The sequence below is a fragment of the Sciurus vulgaris genome (genome assembly GCF_902686455.1).
Source record: "Sciurus vulgaris genome assembly, chromosome: 2".
Taxonomy (NCBI): Eukaryota; Metazoa; Chordata; class Mammalia; order Rodentia; family Sciuridae; genus Sciurus; species Sciurus vulgaris.
Genome location: NC_136462.1, coordinates 127,555,410 through 127,574,165, shown reverse-complemented (window position 1 = coordinate 127,574,165; position 18,756 = coordinate 127,555,410). Strand labels below are relative to the sequence as shown.

At 42.7% G+C, this 18,756-nt stretch overlaps 1 protein-coding gene across 1 annotated transcript in view; it reads left to right on the top strand.

Moving 5' to 3' along the window:
- Nucleotides 1-18,197, top strand: part of GABRA5 (gamma-aminobutyric acid type A receptor subunit alpha5) — a 76,573-nt gene extending 58,376 nt beyond the window's left edge. Inside the window, exons 8-11 of the mRNA XM_079124578.1 lie at nucleotides 5,752-5,895; nucleotides 8,658-8,810; nucleotides 12,165-12,376; nucleotides 16,913-18,197. Of these exons, the coding sequence (XP_078980704.1) occupies nucleotides 5,752-5,895; nucleotides 8,658-8,810; nucleotides 12,165-12,376; nucleotides 16,913-17,215 (812 nt within the window). The 3' untranslated portion in view covers nucleotides 17,216-18,197. The remainder of the gene's footprint in view (nucleotides 1-5,751; nucleotides 5,896-8,657; nucleotides 8,811-12,164; nucleotides 12,377-16,912) is intronic.
- Nucleotides 18,198-18,756: the final 559 nt, after the last annotated feature.

Sequence of the window (18,756 nt, the reverse complement as noted above, 5' to 3'; positions counted from 1 at the left end):
ATTAGGAGTAGAGTGAGTGCTTACCATGTATGAGATCTGTGGATTCAATTTGAAAGACAAGGAAGAAAGGAAGGAAGGAAGGAGAAAATTCAAGTAGAAAGGTCTTTTCTTGAGACTGGGTTAGACACCAAGCAAAAATCCTTCTTGACTTATGGTTACACTCATTGTGGCTACTATTTATTAAGCATCTGCAATATGACGGATAGATATAGTCTAAATACTTAACATTTACGCATATACTTTATTCTTACTGCAACCCTTAGGAGGTGGGTGTTATTTTCCCAAAAACTGCAGATGGGAAGATAAGAAGCTTAGAGCTCAAACAGGTTGTCCAAGGTCATTCTGATAGTTACACATAATTTCTTATTTCATTCATAGTTAAACTAAAACACATGACTCCTGTAAGGCCTTCTAAGTATACAGTTGATTGTGCCATTGCTACCTTCTGCTTGGGATTTGCAATGCTAGAGGAGGTCAGAAAGTGTCAACTCAGGCTAAGAGACCTCCAGGGCAGTGATGATGAATTTCCCAGTCAGTTGTGAGTGAACATGTTTCAAACCTTCTTGCTCAACCCTGCTGATGTATGGTCAACGGAAAGCAAGTGTTGTTTTCCAGAACTCTAAATCATGACAAATGATGGCACAGTAAACCTGATTGCCTCCTTTACTGTTGTCCCAGCTGAAAGATTGGATGCCACATCATTGACCCAAAGAGAAGAGTTTGGTGTTGGTTGTTAAACACCTGAGCTGAAATGGACATGAGTGGTCATTTATTCCCACCCTTAATTTGATGAGAGTGAAACTCAGGATTCTGTACTGACATTGTCAGACATGCCGGAGGCCACAGTGCCTCTTGCTGTTGCTATTTTTAATGCTAACATCATCCACATCAAAAGAGCTTTTAATACTTAAGAGTTTAAAAAGCAAAAACGTGAATTATTCTAATGTGTTGTAGATAATGTCTGCTCTGCTTCCCAATAACTTTTATCTACTTTACAATTGCTATTTTATTGGATCCCAACTGGAAGATTCATATTGTTATTCAATCTCCTGCCCACCCCAAAACTCATGCCTAGTGAGGTACAAGTAACAGACAGGGCCTCCACCTGGACCAGTGATCCCTCAGCCCTCCCTGCTGGCAGTCCCAAACCACACCCTGGCCAATACGCTGCTCAGCCTCAGAGCCCGAGGAGAAGCCCTCTACAGCTATGTGCCAGCCCAATCCCACAGTAAAAATGATAAGTGTCCCTGCATTCAGGAGGGCAGATGGGTTATGGGGGGCAGTCATCAGTCCCAGTAGGCCAAGGCTGTCTCAGGCACCTCCCCCACCTCTGTAGCTGACTTGCAATGATCTCATCAGCACCCTTGCTTCCTCATTAGGAACCATCCTCACCCCTGGACTCACCATTCTCCAGAGCACCCTGTGTCCCAGGCATTGCTCCTCTCCTCTCCCTCGCATCTAACCTAATCCTCATTCATTTCCCTTTTCTTTCTTAGCAGTCTTGGCATCAAGTAGTCAGCCATGAGAGAAGCATTATTTTCTATGTTCTGTGTTCTCTTTAGATGAATTTCTATGATCTTAGCCATTTTGCAACACCCAGAATTTTTGTGTCAAAATCTACTTCCCCAAGCTTTGAGCTCCTTTTGTGAGCTTTGAGATTCATGTTTCCCAACCCATTTACATCTCCTAAGGGGTGTGGGGACCTACCTTACTTCTCCTGGCCAGGGAGACTCCCAAACCCCTGTGGATAAGGAAATGGAAAGGAGGGATGGTTAATGAAGCCTGCAGCTGTGACTGAGGCCACCATAGGAGGCCAGCTGCACAGCGCAGGAGATTTCCCTGGTATGAGGTAAATGAACTGAGGAGAAGATACAGAACAGGTGCACAGGACAACAGGTGCAGGACCAGCTTGAACCAGTCTGGGGACAGCAGGAAGTGGGCCTTGCTCCTCACCCAGAGGATGCTGCTTCATTAGCCTTCTCTATCCAATCCACACTTACAATTTGGACAGAATCCAATTTGACTGCTTTGCTCAAATCCATGTCTGAGTATCCACAGTCCTGCATTATTCAAGGTTCTGCAACATTTGCATAATAGGCAAAAGAAATCTCACTGTCATTTATGTGGAACCTAGGGAGCCATCAGAGTGGCAGAATATGCCCAGCAGTGCCTGTTTAGAAAGCCACATTTAGAAAGCCACTTGTCAAGGGGGAGAACAGCATCACCCCACACATGCCTTCATTACCCGGAGATGCACCTTGTCTTCCCAGGAGACAACGAAATTACAACGGAAAACATTTACATTCCATTAGGGGAGCTCCAATACCATCCATATGAAAACACCTTTACATATTACCTAAAATTTGAAAACAGGAGGTCTTGCTAATTTTAGAAAAAGATTGACAAGTACACTACCCAAAATGCACTTGTAATAAAAGCTAAGCATGCCTTTCCGGGTATCTCATTAATTGTAAAAAAAGGCCTACTATATTTTCTTCTGTGTAATACCTTACTAATGTGCAGATCAACATTAGGATCCTATCATTAATTCTCAAGGTTGCAACCCCACCCTGGCCCAGCAAAATTGTCAGTTGACCTCCCACATGACCATAATTTTGGGACAGGATACATTGGTCATTAAAAAAGAGTATTGCATATCACAAGGGAGGAGACGTCTATCAAAAACTGTGCAAGATGATTGTGCAAGAAATGATATGAATTTATTGAAAGATAATTCGATATAGAAGATGTAAACACATGAGTGGACACATCATGTTCATGATGGAAAAGACTCCGTGTTGGATGTCTTGTCTCCCCAAACTATAACCTATAGTCTAGATCCACTGGTTTTCAATACAGACCTCCCGAGGATTTTGTTTTCAAATGAATCCTAATAAGCTTATTGTATCATGTATATGGATGGAAAAGAGCCAAGAACAGCCAGGATCTGCTGAAGAAGAAATAGAGGTGGGACCTCACCCTCCTAGCTCTGAATGTTCTTCTAACATCTGAATAATTGCAGTGGATTGAAGGAGGGACGGGAAAAGGGAGTGGAAAGAGAATTGGGGGAGGAGAAAGTGGGCTCCTGATGTACGCAGCATTACCGGCCAGAACAGTCCTGCAAGTCAGGGAAGGGGGAAGACAAGCTCATGATAGTGTGGTCACACTGAAATGCTCATGGGGAAATGGCGTATGATACTTAGATATGGACATACATACAGAAGTCAGCCTCAGATAATTAAGGCCATGTGTGAAAAGCAACGCATTAAACCTTGTGTGCTTTAAGTGTCATATATGAGCAAGGAATGGGAAGGGCTTTTGGAAAGAGGTACGAAAAGCAAACTGTAAGTTAAAATATGATGGATTTGACTACATTAAAATTAATATTTATCTCTCCCCGAAATAATGCCATGAACAAAGTGAGACAGCTACATATTTGGAGCAGATATTTGTGATGCACATATCCAAAAGTACGTGTATCAAAATCTATAATGGAAACATACTAATTAAATGGACATAAAAACACAGATATTGCAGAAAAGAAATGGGTGAAGCCAAACAATATCTCGTTTGGTGATCCCTGCCCAAAATATAAATGCTTCTGGAAGCATAAAATTTGGAATACTTCCTCAGGAGAGCAAAATGGTGAGCTATATTGGTGAGCTGCACACAGGATGGCCTTGTATTTGCTATATACATGCTTGTTTTATAAATTTTGACTGTTACGAATACTTGTTTGCACATAGACCAAGAATTTGGATAACAGTGTATACTAGCAAAGAAGTTTCCACACTTTCTAGTAAAAGCTTGATCATTTCTCTGGCTTCTCCCTTTTGAAATTCCTGACAGGATATGGTTTTGAATGTAAGAACTAAGAATGGCCGTTGTAGGTGCTTCCGGTTGCCACAGCTGTTGGGGGATTCCAGAGCATGTGTCCTACTGAGGGAGACAGTCCCTGTAGCCTGTCTCTCTAGCTCATCCCCAGGCCTCAGAAGCATTTTGGAATTCTCTTGTGTGACAATGCATGGCTTTGTTCAGTCAGAAGTTAGTGTCACTCCCTGTTGGAGGAGCTGGGAGTGGAAGCACACAGCCTGTTCTGAAGGTGTAGGTTCTTGGGCTAAACTGGGCCACGTGTACTGGTTCATTTGAAGGGTCCTGAAGAGACCACAGGAATACACAAGCTCCTGCACACCTGCTTGTGCCTAGATGACCCTGCTGGATTCCCTGACCACCCCTTGGCTATCATGCACAGCCCATGTTACAAGACTAGGGGACAATACATTTGTTGTGTCCTCCAGCTGTGGTGGCCACTTGCAACTCTGCCCTCCACATCTCCTCAAACTCTAGACCCTGCAGCACCCTGGGAAGCTGTGCCTCACCCTCTCTGTTCTTCATCAGCATTCTCTGGGTGACCTCCCAGCCCATGCCCTCAGGTGACATCACACTGAGACCACTGCCATGAACCCGGGGCTTGTGTGACCTGCCCCCCAACACACGTCAGCATCCCTGAGCAGGCAACGTTACCTGCTCTCTTTCTTCCAACACATTATGCTGCTCTTTCACTAGTGGCCAGCACCCTCCAGGTTCTCACCATCGTACTCAGCGCAAATAACTGCATTCTTACTCTCAAAACTCACACCATGTTTCTTACGTGAGCATGCTTTAGAAAAATGTATTCTATTTTTCTCTTTGTTTCTTACCATCATTCCCTCTCACTTGGATTGTTTTAATTTTATTCTTCCATTTCTGTCCCTTTTCCACCTGCATTCCACTCTCCTGACTCAGAGTGATCCTTTTATTGCATATATTTGAATAGATCATTTAATTTGCTTAACTCCCCTCTCCAGTGTCTTCCTGGCTCGGAGGACAAGTCAAACACCTTAAAATGGCCTTGAAGTCTGTTTTATCTGTCCTTCCCTCTGCCCTCTTCATTGTATGCTCTGTTTTACCTCAGGCATTTCAGTCATGCTGCTGTCCCGGGACCTTTGCATCTCCATTCTCTTTGCCTGGAATTCCCTTCCTCCATCTTCAAAGCCAGTAATGACCAGTTGAGCACATTTTTCCTGCTTTAAATCTCTCCATCTGGCTCCAGCTGGAGAAAGTTCTCTGTTTTGTGATATGATTGGGTTCACTGGGATAATCTAGGATAATCTCCTGATTTTAAGATCCAGCACCTTCCTTCCATCTGCACAGTGCCCATGCCATGTAAGGTAACATATTCACTGGGGGAACCTGGTCCTGTCTGTCCATCTACCCTCCTACTGAGGACAGTGTTGATAGCGCATGCCTGTAGAAAAGAGAAAGGTTTAGGGTAGTGAAAATCATCAGTGCACCACACATATGTCACTATGTAGGTCGCACGATTATACCAGAACCTAAGAAGAAGGTTCTATTATTAGCCCATTCTATAAGTGAAAAGACTGAGGCATAGGCTGTATGAGTTGTCAAGGTCACAGAGCCGGAGGAGATGCAGGCACTCTGATCTCAGAGCTGGTACTCTCGCTGCTACATCAAAAGAGAAAATACACACTAAGAAGCACAGGGCACTGGCTTCTGAATACCCAGGCCTTTTGAAATGGCAAGAGCCTGAACGGCAGTGGCCCCACTCTGACCACCCTACACTCTTTAGGTCCTTCAGCATTGACTCTCCAGACTTCCCCATCATCCCCCTTTCTTGCTCATCAAGCTTTATATTTTCCGGTCTGGGAGTGATTGTATGTTCATAACACTTCCTGTCTTCTGTCCCTACAGATGCATATCCTAATTCTGAAGTCGTCTATGTCTGGACCAATGGCTCCACCAAGTCTGTAGTGGTGGCAGAAGATGGCTCCAGACTGAACCAGTACCACCTGATGGGTCAGACGGTGGGCACTGAGAATATTAGCACCAGCACAGGTGAGCACCCCTGTAGGCTGTGCAGCCAGGGACCTGCAGAACACCACACTCTCTAGAAGCTCAGTTTTCTGTGTCCCATTCTGCCAGGACCACACAGGAGGGAAGGCATGGCTTAGGCACATCATGCCCTGGCCAGCAGCACTATCCTCTTCAGCATAGCTGTCACGAGAGCTGGCTGAAAGGAGGGCTCCTGGACAGACCCCTCCCTGCAGCTACACACACAGGCACCAGCTGCAGCATCCAGGAGAATTAAGGAGCATGTGAGGCATTAATCTGCAATATATTTTCCACGGTGTAAGCAAGCCCTGCCTGGGGGCCAGTGGACCTGCTTATGTAACATCCCCTACCCAAGCAGTGAGGTGCGATCTCTGCAGGAAAGGGAAACGTCTTCTTGCAAATACTCTCAATTACCTGTTCCCCTGCCTCCTGCTCTGAACATTTCAGAGAAGATCTCCCTGGGGTTGAATCTGGGAGAAAACAACCAAGCAGCTTAAAAGGAATAGCTGAGTGGATACCGAGAAGGGAGCAGATGCTGTCAATCCCAGTTGCAGGGGCTGACCTGAGCCTGCAGAGGCAATCCAAACCTGACTTCACCTGATATGAGGTGCGTGGGGAGGTCAAAGGAATATCATGCATTTGATCTCTGGGGCCTTGAAGTCGTGTGGTCAGACATCTCCTGACTGAGAGCAGGCCAGGCTCTAGCAGTCACAAGGCTGCTGTGGGTGGGACAGGGGACTTAGGGCTACAAAAAGTCCTAAGCAGAGGGGAAAAAAGGCCCAAAGGAATGGAATAGGCCCTGAGTACAAGTGAGTTCTAAATCTCAGAAAATGTCCTCAGGGGAGCCCCTCAGCATCCCCGTGTGTCTGCACCACTCGCCTTTTTAACTAGTAGGCAGCACACAGGGCATTTAGGTCCACACCTCCTGTACCTGCACGTGCATAGGCTCAGGGTCTGGCCACCTGACGGACCCTGTGCACTGGGTATCGTTGAGGGTTGGAGGAGAGCCTGGCAGGAGAGCTTCACCACTGGGTTAACCATGGTGAAGGGTAAGGAAACAGAAGCAGTCTAATTTTATGAAAATGAGTGAAAAGGTGGTACGGCAGAAGTTTGGAAAAAAGAACCATGGTGTCCAACACAGGATGGTTCCATTTGCGTTTGCTTCTTGTAGCTCTTTAAAAATGGATCGTTGAGGCTTCTGCCCCCATCTGCATTCTAAAAAGAACATCTGCTTTTTTAAGTGTCACCTGATTTTACTACCTCCAACTCAAAAATAAATGAAAACAACAAGAATAATGAAAAGTAGGAGAGTGATTTAAAAGCTTACTGTACAAAAGCAGAATGACACTTCACATCTGCTTCAAGAGTTAAGGAGAGGAAAATCTGGATCATCATTAATGATCCAGTCCTTCCACTAGACATATCCCCTGCCCCTTCTCTTTATCCCTCTTTCCTTTTTCTGTGTTCGTTCCCACTCAGCCCATCTTGCCTGCTCTTACCTGCCCTGGGGTCATGGGGAAAGTGTGCCCCATCACTGCAGTATGTCTCAGACTTTGCTGAGAATTTTGACTCCTTGTCTATAAAGAGCATATTTTAGCATGTGTTGCCTTTATGGCTCCTTCATCTCTTGACATTTGACTTGTTTGAGGAAAGGCACCCAGGAGTATCCACATACCTCAGTCCACAGTAAGCACTGGGGCTGGCATCCCTCCAACACACTGGCCACTGCCCATGCTGCCAGGAGACCACTCCTCTCATAGGAGAGACCCCACCTGGGGTCTGGGCCAGTTCCAAGCCTGCCCTCTCCACATCCACAGTGTAGTCCCGCTCCCAAGCCACACTTTCTACTCCTTGCAATTCAGCCACAGAAGTGTCATCCTCAGATCAGGTTAGCTCAGCCTCCAGTTCTCAAAGCATCCTTCCCATCTCTCCAGGGAGATGCACATTCAAGTGGCAGCAAGACTCTGGCCCAACAGACCTCCCTCACTTCCCCTCCAACTGGCAGCCCACCCACCTCAGCTCCTTACCAGTTAACCATCAGGACAGCATCGTTCTCAGCAAAGAGTGGGAGGTCCCCACTTGCCTCCCACACAGCCAGGCAAATCCAGAGAAGGCTCTGGGACATCCCCAATGAAATGTTACTGATTTCAAAGAACAGAGGATGCTCTGGTGGACAGTCGAAGAGATGAGCTGTCAGAATCTGAGACCTCCTGAGTTGCTGTTTTCACCCTCTACCCAGGCTGGGCAAGCACAAAGTCCTGGGCGGTCAGTGGTCGTTCCACCTTCCTGGAGATACCTCCGCTGGGAAATAGGAAGGATCTATATGCCCACAACAGGGCTCTGAGATACCCCAAGTTATTTCAGCAAAGGTTAAATCCTGAAATCCTGATTGCAGTAGCAGGCGAGGGGGCGGGTCAGAACAGCACAGATTGTGACCAGGGATTAGTAAAACACACAAATCTGATTTTCCCTAGGAAAAGCATCCATCAGCAAAGGCTATTCAAAGGCTGGGGGTCAAAAGACTTACTTATAAAGGACTTACTTTATAAGTAGGGACTTTATAAGAACTTGCTTATAAAAGGACTGTCAAGAAATTCATACATCCTGCTCTGTCCTCTTATTAACCAAAATAATACAAATAAACCCTTGTCCAAGATGAAGGTGGAGTGGAAGGAGGGACCTGGACACCACTGATGATAGTGGGAACCTTGGCCCAGGATGGTCAGACCTCAAGGCCTGATGTGCATTAATTTGCTTCTTTGCAGGTGAATACACAATTATGACAGCTCATTTCCACCTGAAAAGGAAGATTGGGTACTTTGTCATCCAGACCTACCTTCCCTGCATAATGACAGTGATCTTATCCCAGGTATCCTTTTGGCTAAACCGAGAATCCGTCCCAGCCAGGACAGTTTTTGGTGAGTGTCCCCAAACCAAGCTTGGATATCAATGTTTTGTGACTGATTCTAACCACCTCCACGGTAATAAAAACCACTGCCGCTGCTAAAATTTGGGACTTAATTGTCCCTCAGAGGCCCATGTTAAGGGCTTGATCTCTAGTCTGTGACACCTTTAGGAACCTTTAGGAGGTGGGGCCTATGAGGTGGGGTAAGATAGGTCATGAAAGGAAGCTGTGTCCACAAAGGAAATTGTGGAATAGTGAGTGGTCTCTTCCTTTTCTCTCTTGATCTTCCTGGTCACCATAGGTGAACAACTTTGCTCCACCATATACTTCTTCCTTGATGTGCTGCCTCACCACAGGCCCAAAAGCAACTGGCCTGACTATGGACTAAAACCTTCAAAACTGTGATCCACAATAAACCTTTCCTCTTTTTAAGTTGATTACCTAAGGTATTTTGTTACAATAAGGGAAAACTGGCTAACACATCTATCAGACTCCAAGTGCTACATGTCCATTCTGTGACCTGGGAAACAAATTGACCAGTTAATTCACAATTTAAGGTTAAGGATTAGGATTTAGGATTTCTCTCTGAATGATAGTTTAGGGAATATTAAGTGACCTATTTGATAATTACTCCCATTTTGGAAAGCCTTCCATTGGTAGTATTTTTTAAGGTTTGAAATTGCCTGCATATATCTTTCTTAGGTGCGATTTAGCTATAGCATTTTCACAGTGCTGATAAAGTACTACTTTGTAAGTTATCAGGCATTTTACTTTGAAGTGTAAATGCTACTTTAAAATGAACCATCATGTTGCAGTTGATACATTAAATGCAATATGACAGTAATAAATTACACACACACCTATATAATCATCCCTCTGTATTCACAAATTCCACCTCCTTAGATTCAATCAATTGCAGATGGAAAATATTTGAAAAATAGTTGTACCTTTACTGAACATTGACTATTTTTCTTGTCATTATTCCCTAAAAATGCAGCATAACAACTATTTACATAGCATTTACATTGTATAAGGTATTATAAGTCATGTAGAAATGATTTATAGTATATAGGAAGATGCACATAGACTATATGCAAATGCTGTGGTATTTTATATAAGGGACTTAAGCATCCATAGGTTTTGGAATCTGAGTAGGTCCTGGAACCAATCCCCTGAGGGATGCTTGCATATAATAAGATTCTAGAACAACTTCATTTTATATTCCTAAGACTTTAAGTACAAAGAGATGTATGTAGTTCAGTAGGTATCTTGGCACAATGGACAGAGTTGAGCATCTCTGACTTTCACCTTAAAATTCACTGTGTACTATGGTAACAAAATACCTGATAAAAATTATCTTAAAAAAAGGAAAAGTTCAATTTGATTCTATGTTTGGGAGTCTATGGTAAGTTGGCCTTGTTACTTTGGGACCTTTGGTGAAGCAATACATCATGGCAGAAGTGTGTGATGAAACTGCTCACCTCGTGATCAGAATATGAGCAAGAGAATGAGAGAGAACGGGAAATGTGCTGGGATTTCAATATCCTCTTCTTAGGATGCTCCTAATGGCTGGAAGACCTTCCACTAGCCTCCACATCCCAAAGTTTCCACTGCTTCCCGATAGCACTATGGACTGGGGACCGAGCCTGGTAGAGTCTGTTCCCTCTTGGAGTTTCCCAATACATGTTAGGATGTTAAGCAACCTGAGAAGATGTAAGGGACCTGTTTGAGGTAATGCACAGAATTCCTCCTGCAAGCACAGTGATTATTTGATTCCTAAGAGAAATCTAAGTTGTCTACTGATGTCTCCTTAAGCATTAATTTCATGCAGAGATCCATGTTCAATGGTATTTGGAAATATCTTTGAGGAATGACTTGGCATGAAAATAGATAACTGCTCTGAACACCAGTGACATTCCATTCCCTGATACTACATGGTTTCCTGTGGCTTCCATAATAAAGTGTCATAGACTGGGTGTTTTAAGCAACAGAGTTTTCTTGTCTCACAGTTCTTAAGGTAGGATGTCCAAGATCAAGATGTTAGCAGGATGGTTCCTTCTCAGGACTGTGAGGGAGAACCTATTTCAGGCTTCCGTCCTTGGCTGGTGGCAGCTCAACTCCAGTATTGGCAGTGTGTGAATATTTGTCTTCAGATTTTCTCTTTTTGGGAGGATGGTACTGGAGGTATAACCCAGGGCCTCAAGCATAGTAGGCAAGTGCTCTACCATTGAGCTACAACCCCAGCCTCAAATTTCCCCCTTGTAAAGAATACCAGTCATATTTTACTTAGTCCCAAGCTAATGGTCTCATTTTAACTTGATTACTTCTGTAGAGACCATATTACCAAATAAGATCACATTTTGAAGTCCTAGAGGTTATAACTTAATTATATGAAGTTTAAGGGATACACTGTTTGACCCACAGCAAGTATGTTTACACCCACATCCATACACTGGTACACACCATGCAGAAAAAACTTTTGTGAAAAGGGCAGCAGGCAGGGTTAGCCTGTAGAAAACATATAACTGAAGGTTTAGACCTGACTCTGAAGATGAGCGGTCTCATTTACCAGCTGGTGAACATGGGTGCATTGCTAAATGCCTTTATATCTTCAGGATTCCTCTGGCAAAATGGGGCTTATAACACCCTTATGGAATGTAGCTTAGGTCACAGTGTGACCCATAATTTGTCGGTTCTAAAGGGGTCCCCACCCCCGCAAGGAATTTGACCTTGTTGTGTGGCCACTGTAATGTTGAGCATTTTTCCTAGAGGCCACAGTCACTTTGCACAGCAGTCTTAGGGGGATGTGGTTCTCTCTTTGAGGGATTGACAGGCTCAGACTGATACAGTGCTTCAGATGCACCCTGGCTCCCTGAAGTCTGCAGGTTGGATTAATCCATAGGAAAGAAAGTTCGTCTCATTCACTTGCCTTGCCCAACTATTTATAGGACACATAGCATATCTTTGTGAAGCACTTTGCTAAACACTGTGTGAACATGATTGCCATTTTTCCAATGGATCTTGCTCTAATGCCACAAAGACACACCATTCACTTAAAATGTCTTTGTTGAGGACCAACCATTTGCTTGGCTTGGTCCAAGCAAAAGCAGATGCAGCTATGTAGAAATTAGACCAAATTCCTGCCCTCCTCAGTTTGTTTTCTAGAGGAAAGAGACATGTATGATAAGTGATATTTAAAATGCTATGAACATGTTAAACATTATGAACACATCTAGAGAGAGTCAGGTGCAGGCTGGAATGACAGTGGTGTATTTGTCTGTCTGTCATGTTTGCCAGTGTTGTACCAGGGGATAGGGGCCCTGCTGATCTGTTTCCATTCTCCAGTCTACCTGCTCTGACCCTGCAGGGGTAACCACTGTGCTGACCATGACTACACTCAGCATCAGTGCTCGGAACTCCCTGCCCAAAGTGGCCTATGCCACCGCCATGGACTGGTTCATCGCTGTGTGCTACGCATTCGTCTTCTCTGCACTGATCGAGTTTGCCACAGTCAACTACTTTACAAAGAGAGGCTGGGCCTGGGATGGCAAAAAAGCCTTGGAAGCAGCCAAGATCAAGGTACTGGCTCTAATTTCCTCCTTTTTCTTTCTTTCAGATTCACTTGACCAAGAAAGCATGCCTGTTCTGTATCTAAATATGAGATGAGAATCTTCTCCTTCTTGCTTCTCCCTCAACCTCAGAGTGATTCCTTCCCTTATATTCAAGCCCTTACAATTTTTTTTTTTTACAAAGATCACTCTTCTAATATATTTTAAATAACCAATTTCATTCAAGCAAAATTGGTGTTACTTAAATGACTTGGACTTGTTTGTATTCATGCCTGTTTTTGCAAAAATAACTCCTGCCTCTTCAGGGACAACTTGTGCAGATGTTAATTGATTAATTCTCCTGCTTATTCTTTTTCCACTTCACCATGCAGTGTGTCTTCTTCAGGGTGGCATTCAGACTACGAAAAGAGCACACAGCTTAATGGGAGCATCCATCAGCCAATCATGCCTAGTCCCACTGACTAAATGATTTGGTTCACTTAAAACATGCACATGAATTGTGAAAAGTCAAAACAACTAATCTGTTGTCTCTGTTCAAAACAACTAATCATCAAGTATTTAACAGGTTATTTGTGCCCAAATTTAAGGAACATTTGAAGGAAAAAGAATTACACAAGATTCTAAGCTGAATCATATCCTTCGGGAGATGAGAATATGGTACACAGATAGAAAAGCAAACAGCACATGATAAACTGTTAATTATACCAGCCATAGAACAAATAAACTCTTTGTACTGCGAGAAGGGGAGGTCAGAGTCATTGGGGCAGACTTGGAAGTAAGCTTTTATCCTTCCTTTGGAAAATCTGCTTGAAGGGAGTCCCAGAAGGCATTGTAGAAGACTTGAATTATATTTCCTGACCTCCCTATCATGCACCACAAATTATTAACAGCCAGCCCAGGATCCTGGTTCCATTGAGGGTATTCACTGCTATCCCAACTACAGCCCTTGTGTGCTCTTGGATTTGACACTGCATTTCCTTCCCTGGGAACATGTACTCCTGTGTTCCAGTGTCGCTCATGGAAGTGCCATTTCCAAGTCCAACTCACTGTGTTGGAGGAAGGCTAGGCATAACCTGCCTTTTCTTGGAAGAGGGGAAGGAGAAGCCTGAATAGGAGCCTCACATGTATGTAGAAGGTCTATTTAGAAAGTCTCTGTACATTTAAGTAGTATTTTATATGAGTTGGCAAATGCTGGGCTTCCTTCTCCCTGTTTGCTGCCTACATCTGATAGTGTGGTGTGCCTGCCCCAGTGCTTGACATTTCTACTACAAAGATCCTGTTTGGTGGGTGTTTCAGAGGGTTAGGGGGAACAGGAATGATCTGACTGCAGTGGACTACAGGTAGGGAGCCAGAAAATATTTTTAGAGACAGGGTGCTCTCAGATTGTGAAGGTCCTTGACCAAACCATTTGAACTTGATCCTGCAGATGAAGGGAACCAAAGAGTATACTTGTTTAGGGAAGGAACAAGGAAGGAGTCTGGAGAAAGGGTGCCTCCTGCAGGTCTGGGTTGCTGCAAGGTCAATGTTCACCAACTTTCTGGGTCTTCCATAGCTGCATGATGGCAGACTGGAGATGGCTAAGTCAGATGTAGAAGAGCTGTGTAGAGATCAGTGCATTACTTGAAGTTGTCTGGTCCATGACTGAGTCTAGCAGGAAAGTAAAGCCCAGGGTGAATGGAGAGACCTGAAATGTGGTTGAATGTTGTTGACAGTGCCACCATTACTGTTATTTGACACATTCACACTCAGCCTACTGGTCTAGATTGAAATCAGAATGGAAACCTGAAAGGACAAGGGGAGTTCTAGAATAACTGACTTGCCTCCATCAGTCTTGTAGAATGTTGAGATGAAGTGTCATTCCCCAGAAGACTATGATACTGGGATTCCAGCCTTCCTGCTGTAAGGCTCCGTGCAGTGGAATCATCAGACTTTTGGGCAGGCACATCTGATGTCCAGACACAAGTAATGAATGTAACTGAGTAAGCCCAGCGCTTATCTCCATGTGTAAACTGACTGCTCCTTAGACATAGAAGGAATGTGAAAATATACTGTGTTTCCCACAATGCTATGTTGGGATCTACAGGAGTCAACACCAGATCAGAGTTTGGGGTACAAAGTAGTTTTCATGGGTGAGGATCTGAGAAAGCACAGAGGAGGAAGTGAGACTCAGCAGAAGACATTCCTCTGGGTGATACAGGCGCAGCAAAGCCTAGGATAACTGACTGGGAAGCTCTGGAGCAAGCATTCTGGATCATGGTAGGACTTAGTGCTACAGCCTATATGGTCATCACAGGTGTCTGCTTCCCCAGGAACGATGAGACTCAGACAGACAGCTCTCTGCAGCTAATTTTTCCTGAAGGAGATGACAGCCAGTCACAATGCCCACAGCTGGACAGCAAGCTTTTTCTGGACGGGGATTCAGAAGCACATCTCCATGTCCACTACAACTCCAGACTCTGTTGAGTCTGTGTAGTCACTTCTTCCTGATTCTTATCCTTCAAAATTAAAAACACACATTATCATGACAGATGTGCCTTTGGCCTTCTGAATCCATGTTTTTTTTGTTGTTGTTGTTGTTTTGTTTTGTTTTTTTTTTGTTTTGTTTTGTTTTTTTTTTTTTTGGTATCCTTGGATTCAACCACTGTAGATTTAAAATACTTGACAAAAAATGTGTTTGTATCGAACACGTGCAGACTATTTTCTTGTCATTATTCTCTAAACTGTAGTGTATCAATTTATGCAGCATTTACAATGTTTTAGAGATGTTTTAAAGTATATGGGAGATTGTTCCTAGGTAATAGGTAAATACTAAGCCATTTTATATATAAAATAAAGGATTTGAGTATCCTTAGTTTTTGATATCTGTGGGAAGATGAGAAGGATCCTGGAACCAGTCCCTCCATGATACTGAGGGACCACTGTATCTTCTCAAGTGCCTCTTTCCCTGGTTACACCAGGAGATGGAAACTACTCAAAGCCGTAAGGCAAAATTATTGATTCCTTCTAGCAGACTGGCATGGTGCTCATATGATGGTTGGCCTTTGCACACAGTTCTGATGTGTGGCCCCCTCCCTCTCCCTCCCTCCTCACAGCACCACCAGTGGTCCCCTTGCTCCCTACACCTGGCTCAGCATTTGCTCTCCCTGTTTACACTTACTCCCACCTTTCTTATCCTCTTAGCTTTTTATCTTTCCTGATTTTTATGGATGATATACGTTCATTCACTTTCTATCCTTTTTTCCAAATTTTACTTAATGAGATTACATTATATTCCCCAACATTTTATTATGCATATTTTAAAACATCCAGTAAGGGCTGGAGTTGTGACTCAGTGGTAGAGCACTCACCTGGCACATATGAGGCCCTGGGTTTGATCCTCAGCACCACAAAAAAATAAAATAAAGGTATTGTGTCCACCTACAACTAAAAATATATATTAAAAAACATACAGTAATGTTTAAAATGTTTACAATGAACACCTGTCCACTGTTAATATTTTACTATGTTTGTGTCATCACCATCTGTCATCTCTCTATCCAGCCATCCTTAGTCCATCCATCAATTTATCTTACATGTTGAAGCATTTCAAAATGAATTTCAGATGACAGTACACTTCTAAATAAATACATCATTATGTATATCATTAACTAGAATTCAATACTGGTTTGTTGTTTTATTTTTTTGAAGTAAAAGTTATGCAGCATATTGCACACAAATATTGAGAGCACCTTTGCTGAATTTTGACAAACTCGTACACTCTTGTGCCCCAGATCTCTACCAAGGTATAAAACATCATCAGCTTCCAGAAAGTTTGCTATGCCTTTTAGCAGGAAGCTCCTGTTCCCACCTCTCCAAAAGTAATCACTATTCTGAGTTTTTCCTCCATAAATTATCTTGCTTGCTCTAGAATTTCATATCCAAGAAAAATGAAAACATGCTAACAAAAAATATATTCAAGAACGTTCACAGCTGCTGAATCTATTCTAGTAAAGATTAGAAAGAGTTTAGGTATCTATCCATAAGATAAACAGTTGTATATTCATACAAAGAAATGCCACTCAGCCATCAAAGGAATAAATTACTGAGATAAGCAACAACATAAATGATTCTCAAAAGCATTGTACTGAGTGAAAGACATCTCGCCATAAAGGGTACAGATTGTATAATAATTCTTAAGCATCCTTTTCTGCTCCTTTCCCTATAGGTCCCTATTGATTCCCTTACAACCACACACATTCACTCTGACTGATGTACTTAAAAGTAAAGAAATGATTGTTGGTCTCTAGTGTAAGAGAAGTCTTAATTCAGTTTATTCTAGGTTCTCAAAAAATGTCCAGCATTAATATCAGTAATGACTCTTGCTCATGGCATGCTCCCTGGGTGCTGGTTATTTGGGTTTTAGACTTAGAACTCCAAGGAGGCCTGTAGTCTCCCAGGGCTGGACTGACATTCCTTTATCTTTTAAGAGATATACGTTTAGACCTTCAAAGGGAGCTGACAATTGCCTTCTAATGACATATCCTTATATTCTTATTGTATTTTGCAGAAAAAGGAACGTGAACTCATACTAAATAAGTCAACAAATGCTTTTACTACTGGGAAGATGACACACCCACCAAACATCCCAAAAGAACAAACCTCAGCCGGGACCTCAAACGCATCTTCAGTCTCTGTAAAACCTCCGGAAGAGAAGACTTCTGAAAGCAAAAAGACTTACAACAGCATTAGCAAGATTGATAAGATGTCCCGAATTGTATTCCCAGTCTTGTTTGGCACTTTCAACCTAGTTTACTGGGCTACTTATTTGAATAGGGAGCCTGTGATTAAAGGAGCTGCCTCTCCAAAGTAAGCCACCACACTCCCAGACACCAAGGAAGCCATACTTCCAGGAAAATTGTACCAGGGAGAGTATGAGCTAAGAGGACTCTCCGTATTTGGGCACTTTCAGGAAACTTTTGCATGTTTAATAATATGTACAAATAATATTGCCTTGATGTTTCTATATGTAACTTCAGATGTTTTGAAGGTGTCTCATTGGTAAATAAAGCAAACAACTTTCTAGCAAAACAGGAGACAATGACTCTGACACTCAGATGCTCAGTATCTTAACATCGATAGTTTACAACAAGATAAGTATATTTTTAACTGTTCCAAGTGTTACCTAACAATGTTTTTTATACTACAAATGTCATTTCATATAAATTTTCCCAGCAGATGAATATTTTAGGAAATGCTCCATGATTATTACTTGACCAACTATTGAAAGAAACAAAGATCACAGAGAGCACATTTTTCATTAAAAGGGAAAAAGTGGGCATTTATGTCCAAAATTAATTGTCTTTGATAATTCTTACTATTCTGAAATTTGAAGAAGTACTGCATGATCTGACATTAAGAAATAGGATAGGCAAACATTTACGCAGAGAAATTTAATAACAAATATATAGTATACGAGATTAGCATATCAAATTTTCCCCAAGGAAAATTTTTAAGCAGTTAGGCTTAAAAAAATCTTTTTTTTTTTTTTTTTTTGGTGGGGAGGGAAGAAATTTGTTTCCCACCCCACTTGAACCCCTCCACTAACTGAACAATGACCAAGAAATAAAAGGAGATGTTAAAACAAAAAGAGATTTGATGACATTCTTGGCCTCAACCCACATGTTCACAGTCTCCAGAACATTGACCACCTCTCGCTGCCACCAGCGTGTAGTGCTTCAGTGGTGAGACATCGTAACTGAGTTATTTTCCATTTTACTTCCTTGTATGTATTTCATGATTGACTTACTGCTGTTAGCTTTTGTATATGAATCTTCAATGTTCATTAAAAAATAATAAATAAACTCATCTTTTGGGCATATATCATTTTTTTAAATAAAAAGAACTCACATTTTGGTGAACTCATTTCCTTAAAATAATGTAAAAGAAACCTATCAGGGAATTATTGAGGAAGAAAATAAAAGGAAATAAAACTTAACTCACCACTCTCTCCTGCTGCAGTCTAATTCTGTGGAGTAGGACTTGGAGAGAACACTGGGTTAGACCATAGTGAGGGCACACAGGTGCAGCCGGATACTCTCTCCCATTTCATCTCAATGATGCAGTGCCCCTTAGGCCTCTACTTGCAGTGTGTTTCCATGGTGTTTTCTGTGGGCCTGGTGATTGCTGGTCTTAGCTCTGCATCTTCCATTATCAGTATGTGAACACTCAGCAGAGTACTGCAATTGGGCCTTCTCCTTACTATTTGAATAAGTATCAACAGACATGAAAGGAGCAGGTCTTACCCCTTCCACGGCTCACTTGGAATTCCAGATTCATAAAATTGGAGTTATAACTGCTAGCCAACTATATATATGCAGGCCTGTCTAAATGGACTAGGTGCCCTGGTTCTTT